The sequence below is a fragment of the Pavona decussata genome, unplaced genomic scaffold (assembly GCF_977016875.1).
Source record: "Pavona decussata unplaced genomic scaffold, jaPavDecu1.1 SCAFFOLD_49, whole genome shotgun sequence".
Lineage (NCBI taxonomy): Eukaryota > Metazoa > Cnidaria > Anthozoa > Scleractinia > Agariciidae > Pavona > Pavona decussata.
Window position 1 is genome coordinate 1,411,805 of NW_028145471.1, and position 10,299 is coordinate 1,422,103.

Consider the following 10,299-nt stretch of genomic DNA (forward strand, 5'->3'; position numbering starts at 1 on the left):
AAATTTTATACTGACGACGCACGTACAGGACCCGGGAGGACCTTTGTTTTTCTCAATAAATACTGAAGTACCTTTTTTTGCGACCTTCTCGTTGCCGTCGCCATAGTAGCTTCTTAAACTCCCTATTATGGACCTTAGGCAGCGACGATGACGACGCCAGCGAGAACCGAAAACAATAGTTTTAATTAACATAAACATTGGTACATTTCTTTGTCGTCCTCTGCAAAACAGCAGAGACGACGACGACACCGACGGAAACGGAACTTAAAAAATTACCTTCGCGTCTTTTGAATAAATTCGCGATGATTTGTACTCTCTCAATTTGTGCAATGTGGCCGAACTATCGAGGAGCTTACGTCGTAGGGGCGCCTTTAAAGTTCAGAAAGAGAAAGGAAAATTAATCATCATGCATTCACGTTCTCCATAAAACCTTAAATTTGGTCATTTCACGTTGTTGTTTTGCAGAGGACGGCAAAGAAAGTTACCAAAGTGTATAATGCTCGTGCCGAGCCAGTGTTTTGCTAATTAAAACTATTGCATGTTTTCTGACGTTCTCGTTGTCGTCGTCGTCGTCGCTGTTTAAGGTCCCTAACGACTTGAAATGACCAGTTCAAGGTTTTGTGGAGAACGTGAACGCATGATGATTAATTTCCCTTTCTCTTTCTGAACTTTACTGAGCCGCCCCTACGACGTTAGCTCCTTGATTGTTCGGTCACATTACACAAACTAAATGAATAGAAGTCATCGCGAATTTATTTAGAAAACGCGAATGTAATTTTAAAGTCCCGTTTTCGTTTGGCGTCGTCGTCGTGGTCTCTCTGATTTAGGTCCCTTTTTGCCTCTCACCACCCCAATCGGGTCCAAAACTCACCGGCTCCTCCCATTATGAAACTGAATTGATGGCCTGGCTCCCAAGTCAATAAATCCAACATGGAGGTCGTTGTAGGCACATACGAACAAGTTCTTGTCGGATTTGACGTTCTTAGCGGACTTGAAGAGCTTGAGGTATATTATTAAATAGTAAAAACCGATACGAAACAGATAAGTTTCATAACAAGTTAATTTCCTCTTCGTTTTTCTTGAGCAGTATAAGTTAAAGCCGAAATTCGCTGAGAAGGAGCACGCTGGCTGTATCAAATGCGCCGCAAACAACGGTCAATTCCTTGCCACGGGAAGTTCGGATGAAACCATAAGGTAAAGATACCACCCTTTATTGATACTTAAAAAGGTGGAGAGGGCTAAGTGGAAGATTTTCGCACAGCCTCGAACAGTTACCGTAGGCATTCAATTAAATGTACTTCATACATCACATTGGCACGTTCCACTTTAATATTCTCACTCCCCCTCCCCCCCTTGGAATGTCAGATGTCGGCACCTTTGAAGATTACATCTAAGTGGGTCAAAATTTTGTGGGTTTCTTTGAAACAGTAATCATTCCAACAGCCCCTGTGACAGAAACCATGCCACCCATCACATATAGGGAAGTTTGGGAAAAATTTTGGAATGTCCCAAATTGCACATGTAATACCCTAGGCTAGTACATTCTGTATCTGTAACCTGACTGCTGTGGTTCTGCAGATCACTAACCCTAAACAGGGGACAAGATGGTCGTAGGTCTAATTTTGGCAAACATGCCCAATTTAGGCTTTAACTAGGCCCAGTTAGGACTCATCTTGACCCAGGTTAGTGTTAGTGTGTGGTCCACCTTGTTATTACGACCACTTTTTTGTGCCCTAAATGAATTGAAAGTCCAGTTATTTCCTTAGTTTTACAACCTTGTTAATCCAACCACCCTATTATTACCACCACATTTTCACAGCCTGATGGTCGTTTTATTAATGGGGTTCTGCTGTACTTCCAGAATTTGTTTGCTCGCAGGTTTTGTTTGTTTATTTTGTATTAAATTATGTAGCACAAACATGTGTTTCAGTGTATATAATTTTATGTAAGATTTTAATTGGAATTCACTATATTGTGCACAGTGTTTAGGTTCATTGTTCTTCTTTTATTAGATTGTATAATCTGAAAGATCACAGAGAGCTGGGTGCCTTGATGCAGCATGAGGGTAAGGGTTGCTACATGTAGACTGTAAAATGCAGATTAAGGTTGTCATAATGCATTATATATGTTGTCTGCAGATGACACAGCCAGCCAACAGGACATCCAATAATCTCCATTTCATCTATACAACTACTGAGCTGGTTCATTTCCTTCATTTCACATACAAATCCTTCAATGGTACTGTACAGATTGTTGTTGGGCAGCCTTACAAGTTGGCAATGCAGGTCTTGTGTTTCAGTTGTTGTGTTTCCTCCTTGCAAAAGAAACACTTGTAACAGAAAGAACTGTGTTGCGCAGTCATAAAGTGTCACGTTGATTTAAGCACTTAGATACCACCCCTTTTGTCCTTGGATTTGATTGGCCAGTTGGAATAGAAGTAAGGCTGTCATTTGTAGCTAACAACTGGCTGTTATGACCCACAGTTACAGCAAAGATAGTTGGCTAAATAGAGAGTTTGAAACTGGGCTAAATATAACATGAATGGGACACCTTTATTTTGAGTTGTTTTTTGACAGTGTACTTTCCTTGTGGAGCTGCTTAGCGACAGCCCTGTGGTGGCTATCAGACCATATTCAAAAGGATGTAAAAAAAGTTATCAATGAATACTAACCAATAATTTGACAACAGTAAGGTCTGCAACACTGAAATGTTGCATTTTTTCATTCTTATTTTCTTATATTCTAGGTTCAATCACATGTTTAACATTTCATAACGACACACACATGCTAAGTGCAAGTGAGGATCGCACCATTTGTGTTTGGGAGTGTCGTACATGGGACTGCTTGAAAACTTTAAAAGGCCACAGGTATCATGTACTTACAGGACCTGTATATAACAGTAAACATCTAACCTAAATTTACATAGCCTGCAATGCGAGGCCCAGTTATTCGAAAGCTGATTTACACTAATCCACGATTAAAAATTAACCGAGGTTTTCATCTCGCTCATTAGAAAATGTTTTTAAAAGCTAATTTTAAGCTAATGGTAAAGAAAAGTCTAAGGTAAAACTGAGGAACAAAAATCATTTTGAAACGTTTTCATTAATTAGATTAAAATCAATCAAAGTTCATGTTAACCCAGGATTATCTTAATCAGGCTTTGAACAACTGGTAGCTGCCACTTAACGTTTAACTGAGATTCTGGCTTTCGCGTGCTGCCATAAAATGCCTGCATTGCAGGCTAAAATTTACACTGCTGTGTTTTGCATCTTTGCAGTGCTGCAAAGTTTTTGGGCAACTTTTGTTGACTTATGGAAGTTTTTTGAAACCTCTCTTGACTAGTGGTTTTCATGCCAACTGCCAGTCAAAATGCAAGGTTTACAATAATTTTTTCCACAAAAATGAAGCACAGACTACTGGAAAAAGCATGATGTCCAGTGTTCTATACATAAACTGAAGGCCATGTGCAGGAACTACTGTATCAAGCCAACCAAAAAACATTGTCCTAAAGTTGAAAGAGTAACTATATGCAAGGAGGTTCTTGCCTACCACCGTTCAATAATATTTATTGACAAGTTCACCTGCTATGGATATACCTTTACTAGATCAGTCTTTTTCAGTTGGACTTCATTCTTGCATAAAAGCTTTCAGTTGTTTGTCTCATTTTACTAGTGCAACATGCATGGTTGTATTGTTGAATGGTACATATAGGATAGGTAATTTTATTTAGACACAGTACAGGTAATCCTTCAGCTACATTGTAATTACAGTAAGTTTAGGAAACAAACAAATTGACAAATTAACTAACTACACTGTAACTAACTGCAGTAACTGACTGACTACATGCAACTAACTAACTAACTAACTTACTAACTAACTAACTAACTAACTAACTTTAGAACTAACTACAGTAACTAACTGACTGACTGACTGACTGTCTAACTATTTAACTAACAGACTGGCTGACTGACTAAGTAACTGACTGACTGACTGACTAACTACATTGTAACTAACTAACTGACTGATGGACTGATGGACTGACTGACTGACTGATTGACTGACTGACTAACTATCTAACTAACTGACTGACTGACTGACTTACTGACTGACTAACTAACTACATTGTACAATGTAACTAACTAACTGACTAACTGACTGACTGACTGACCGACTGACTGGCTGACTACATTGTAACTAACTACAATAACTGACTGACTGACTGACTGCCTGACTAAAGATAAAGTGAAGCATTTTAAAAGCTGCTTTTCCAGGATGCTGTGTATAAAACTTACATAAAGCTGCGGTGACATGGTTTGATTTTGAAATTACAGTGTATATAATTTACATAGACTGATAGTCAGGTCTGAGTGCTGTGCATTCTTCATTCAGGGGTCATGTGAATTCTGTTTCGGTGCATCCATCTGGTCGACTTGCCCTCTCAGTATCTAAAGACAAGACTTTAAGGTTAGTCTTGGTATTAAGTTCATGCAATCTTTTTCTCAGGAACAATAATAACCTTTGAAAAAATAAAATAATTCTCAAGGTGTCTTAGTAGTATTCACATCTGTTCATAACATTAGGATACATGTAACTTTAGGGTTAAATTTTCAGATTCTGGTGCTGGGAAATATTTGCATGTAATTTGTAACCCACAACTACTGTACACTAATACTGTATTTCATTTGCTTTTACAGAACATGGAATCTTGTGACTGGCAAATCAGCATATGTTACAAATATCAAGGAAGGTAAGAAGTTTTTTTATGGATGTCAATATGTGTTCCCTATTGCTTGTCTTGAACGAGTGGCCATTGTATTGTATACCTGTCAACTCTCACGTCTCACGCCTGCGGACTAAAGACATCGATCTCACGCATCGAGGACAATTTCTCACGCCTGACTCACAAATACGGACGAGCTGTTCTAAAAACAATTTCATTTCATTTCATTTCAGATTTGTTATGTATTATATTTCTTTGCTCTTTTATACAACAATCGCAAAAGCTTTCAAATGCGTACAATCTGTTTGAAACGTATTAACGTGTTCGAAGGTCGTCGGAATATCTTCGGACATTTTCGGCAACATTGGTAAGTCTTCAGAAAATCATCGAAAATCTTCGGAAGTGACTCAGACGTTTTCGGAAATCCAGGTTAGAACAAGACAAAAATCTCACGCATTTGACTGAGAAAAAAGTTGGCAGGTATAGTATTGAAACTATGGAAACATCTTCAAACAACAACTTCAAGAGCTCTTGACACCTAATACACAATAGCTACTGCAAATTACAATAAATTACAACATATTAGGGATGAGATGTGTGTAAAAAGTCGAGTCAAGGGAATGAATGAACCTTGCGGTTTTTAAGTTATGCCCCTGCCTTTAATGTGCAAAATATATGACATAAAGGACGCTTAGATAAATTAATAATTATTGTTGAACTGAAAAGAAGGCTTTCTATTTTATGAAGAACACACCAAACTGCTATGTATACAAGTTCTGCAGGAATTAAGGTAGATAATAATGTTGTTGTTAGAGCAGTGGTGGCCCACCAGCAGTGCGATATAAAATGTTTTCTTTCACTGGTACAGCTGTATGTGTGTTGTGGCTGGGAGAGTTGGGGAGGGGGGGGGGTGGGGATAGTGACCCCACATGTATTTGTGATTTTGTAATGTCAGGTATGGAAAGTGTTGCTGGTCTGTGGAAAATACCATGGTTGAACCAGTACAAGGGAGGCATCCATGCAAGGAAGTCTGTTTGACTGTTGGTCCACTCCCAGTAGTAGACAATACTGATACATAATTTTTTGAAAATTCAATTCCTAACCAAAGTTGCTTGTAGAGGACTATTATTTTCATTTAATCTTAAATGTGTACAGGTCTGTAATTGTAACTTGTACATTGTATCTTATTGTTAATTATAACTAATGATGTTTTTATACGATGTCCATCTTTAGCTGCTCTGATAGTCAAGTGGTCTCCACTAGGAGACAGTTACGCAGTGGCTGTTGGAAACAAAGTAGTTGTTTATAAGCTTGCAGTGAGTATCTTTATTCAGACACATGTTGAATAGTTTTGTTATTAGTAAAGTGAACCCCAGGAGTCTAGCATGATCATCTGGGTGCTGGTTTAGTCCTCTGAAATAAGACAATTTTGGGTGACATTCAGGTGTAACTGTTCTGGCAAATATGTGAGCAGATGTCAACTTCAGAGTTAAACATCGCAATGTAATACTATTCAGTCAACATGCTACATGTACAGTGTATGGTTTGTTCCAAATGATACGTGTACAGTTTCAAAATCTCATTCATCTCGCACTTTATGTTTCCTTGTTATCAAACAAAATCAGTGATCTTCTTAAAATTTATTTATAGAGGTGTCCATTCCTTTTTAAAAGCCTCCAAGGAGGCTTAAAATATTGACTATCCATCAGGGGTTAATGTATGTTTTTTTTTTTGTTGTTGTTGTTGTTGTTGTTATTAGACAGCTGCATTGTCATTTACTATGGAATTTTCCAGATATGTGTTAGCCTTGGAGTTTCTTTCAGTAAGTATCTGTAATATGTCTTATTCAGTGTAGAAGTATGGTGCATGGCCTGTTGAATACGCAGCAGCTTACTGAAATGTTTGAGTTCACATAATCAACGCCAACATATAAGAAAAGTTTCATGGAACCGCTGTTTATCTTTCATTATTTTTTCATCTGGGTTAAATGTAGCGTTATCCATTCTAGGAAAACATCCTTGCAGCAGGCGGCGAGTTTGAAAGCATAAGAATTTTGGACATTGAAAAGGAGCAGTGTCTCCAGACATTAAAAGGACATGCAAGCAGGTGATTAATAATAAATAACAATAAGCGTAGTACCCACCTAACATAAATAATGAGCATTTTATCTGCAATGTCTTATGCAGCATAAGAGTTGAACTGCAGTGCTAGTGTAGGGGTAAGCTTTCCTGGATGCGTGTGGTGGTGGTTGGGAGGGGGTGGGGGTGCTTCCAGTTCTCCTGTATGCGTTTGCTAGAGTAAAGGCTACCATCTACTCTAGCCATTTTGTGTCAAAAATACTCTCCAGTGTTTGCCTCGACCTTGCCTCAGTACTGATATAGATGTTGCTGGATTGAATACAGTGTAGCCTTCATTTTTGCAGCGGTTTTTGAGTTTAAAAACACACTGCCATCAGGTGCAAGTAGCACTTGTATCGCAGAATTACATGCATAAACTATTTTAAACCTTGCTATGAAAAACAAAAACGAAAAAGGATTATACGAAAACAGGATCATTCCATTGAGCTGTTGTTTCAAGTTGAAAAATTCCTCGTCAGGACTGACTAATGTACATACACCAGTGAGTTAATTCTGTAACGTTTTGCAGGGTTAAGGATCTCAGTATGACGGACGATTTACTGAAGGAGGAATACAATCGATTGCTGTTGTTTTCAGTTTCATCTGATGGAGATTTAAGAGGCTGGGCTTTTAATCCTGACAATGTGAGAATTTCTGCTTGTTTTTAGTCTCCTAGCCTTCTCAGTCGATATTCTTTACAATGGTAAGCCATTGTAATTAGTCGAGGTTTGGAGAAAAGAGAAATAATATTGACTAGTAATGCATTGAAACATCATCAGCTTTTAGTAACTAATATATTAAGGGTTGTTTCATTCGGCGAGGGGATCGACTAGGCATTCGGCCTAGTCTATAGCCTTTGTACGGCCACCCCCTCCCCTCAGGGCGGCTGTACACAGGCTACCTAGTCTGTTGCAAGAATCAGATAAGCTCAATAGCACAATTCGGGGTTAGCGTGTCAGGTTTTTATTAATACGGGAAATCTTGAGTTGAAAACGAATTCAGAAATGAATTCGCTATACAGAATTTAGCAAAACTGTGAAGTTTTGTAGAGATCTCTTTTTATTTTTATATTCGAGGAAATAATTATCAAAATTAAAAAAAAAATGATTTTACAAAGAAATGTATGGCGCGTGGGCTTTGTAAAAATCGTAAAATTCAAACTTCCATATTTCCTTGACTTTGAAGCTGATTTCTCCGAAACTTCACATTTTCACAGAACTCATCTCGGTGAGTCTATTCACGATCTCGGTTTTTCATTATTAATTATTATTTCTGTGTAATAATTTTAGGCTAACTGTGAATTGTACTTTTGGGTTTGTTTTACTTCTAACTGGTCAAGAAAGTTGGGCGAAGTTTTCTTACCAATCACAGAACGTAACAATTACAGCGAAATCAAAGCCAGCCTTAAAATTTAACGGCAGTTACTTTCAGCACCCTCTTGAAAACCTCGCTAAACTTCATTCCTTGATGATTGCATTTGACAGTTTGAAGAGGAAGCCAAGCTTGTAGCCAGATATGAAGTGCCCGGTAGACCGACCTGCCTCACAGTTATTGGTAGAAAAACGCGCCCAAAGAAGCTTGAACCACCTGCAGAGGAAATGGCATTAGAGCTTGAACGGCCAGCAAAGGAGAAGAAGAAAAAAGAAAAAGGGAAAGCAGACAGACGAACAACAAGTGCTTCAGGTACTGGAGTTCTTAACCGATTTATGAACAGCGATTTCTTGGTGAGGGGGGTGGGGGGAGGGTAGAAAGTGCCTTGTATCTGGACATTATGTAACCGCTTTGCTCAGGGCTCTGTATCATGTAGCAACCAGGAGAATTATTTTATACCCGTGGATGTAAACGGTGATCAGGCTCTATTTTCGTTTCGCTTAGAAAACAGTTCCCCCGGGAAACTGGAAACGATATATAGCGGCCAACGAAGAGGAAGTAAGAGTGCTGCCACAATTGGGTCTTGGTTGAAGATTTAATAATGTTAGTTTGCTGTCACCCCCGCATGTTATGCGCTCTCATTCGCAGCAGTCGTTTAGCCCAATTCAAGTGAAGGTATTTTTATTTATCCGCTAACAACACTTGCTTTTTGTTGTCTGCGATCAACAGGCGACGAACCCAAGAAGAAAAAGCACCGGACAAAGAAGAAGAAGAAATCTGCCAAGAAACGCCACGACTCGGGCACTCACAAGGCAAAAGATGGAGGGGCGAGTGCCGCGAGCGAAAAGATGGAAAACGATACCGAAGATATGGAAGTGAATGAGGGCGGGGAGAGTGATGAAAGCGATAATGATGGCGACACGGAATAAGCTACAGCAAGAGAGGCTACAGCGGATGCACACGGCGGGTGCCGTTGCCGACTGTGCTAGAACGGTTAGATCTCTGAGAACTGGACTTCATTTGGAAAAGAAGCACAGAACGGGAAGGTTACCGCTTTTAGCTTGACGCCATGCAGCCAGGATCAGGATGTGTTGTGTTGTTTACAGCCGCAACAACGCTGTTTATCAATGGAAATAGAACAAACTAATGGTCGATTAGTTATAGTTGTCGACGAGAAAAAGGGGAGCCAGTTAAAGTAGACCAGAGGAAACAGAGATCAGTTCAATTACTGTGACGATCATTTTTATTCTGGAGTCGCTGAGTGACCTGAGTTATTACTACGGTGGTAGTCACCGGAAAACTCGTCTACCTTGTTACCGAAGGGCACAGTTTCTTTTAACCGACTTGACCAATTAATAGATGTACTTTAACCCCATTCGAGTTCGTTCTTTTGTAGACTTAACCGTTTTGACTTCCTCCAGACTTGACTATCTCAGTGCTCCTGGCTCTCCGGGGATGCTTTAACCCATATTTACGCTGTGAAAATGAAAGTACAGTACTCACGGTGAACAGGTAGAAATAATTAAACAAGATAAAATAAACGGATTCTCAGGTCAAAAAGTTTCTTTATTTAGTTCAAAAACTCCGTATTGCGTATGACCTTCTACGCAGGCAATCTTTGGTACGCCCCCAAGCGCCTCGCGCTTGGTTGTTGTTGTTGTTTGTTTTGTTTTTTAACTTTTCCGAGAAAAGATACCAGAGCTCGACTTCTAGGGAAGTCTAGTCCGTCAAATACACCTTCCCCAAACCTCTCGCATTCGACCAAAGAATACCAATGATCTGAAGATTTTTGTATAGAGTGTTTTCACAACGGCCATGTTGGTGTCCCAAAACAAAGAAATGGCGGCCATGTTGGTGTCCCAAACTAAACCTCTGAGAATTAAACTCTATCTTTATGCAAATACTTTCTTTTGTTTCAGTAAACCAATATGGCCAGTAGTCACGTGAATGGAAACGCTCTGTAGAAGGGGTTCGCGGGCTCACAATAATAATTATATATTTGCTGTAGTCAGTCATCGATCTCAAACATACCCCGAAGAAGAAAGGCCGTACATTTCAAAATACTGGAAAAATATACTTCCCTGGACGTGAA

The 10,299-nt window shown here is 39.3% G+C and overlaps 1 protein-coding gene across 1 annotated transcript; it reads left to right on the forward strand.

Annotated features, from left to right (window-relative positions):
• Positions 1–918: 918 nt before the first annotated feature.
• Positions 919–9,752, forward strand: LOC146481555 (p21-activated protein kinase-interacting protein 1-like). The gene is made up of 12 exons (XM_085108373.1): positions 919–1,005; positions 1,088–1,194; positions 2,013–2,065; positions 2,746–2,866; positions 4,389–4,463; positions 4,694–4,746; positions 5,953–6,035; positions 6,479–6,541; positions 6,728–6,825; positions 7,366–7,480; positions 8,321–8,519; positions 8,937–9,752. The coding sequence occupies exons 1-12, from the start codon at positions 931–933 to the stop codon at positions 9,134–9,136; spliced, it is 1,242 nt and encodes a 413-aa protein (XP_084964499.1). The 5' UTR covers positions 919–930; the 3' UTR covers positions 9,137–9,752.
• Positions 9,753–10,299: the final 547 nt, after the last annotated feature.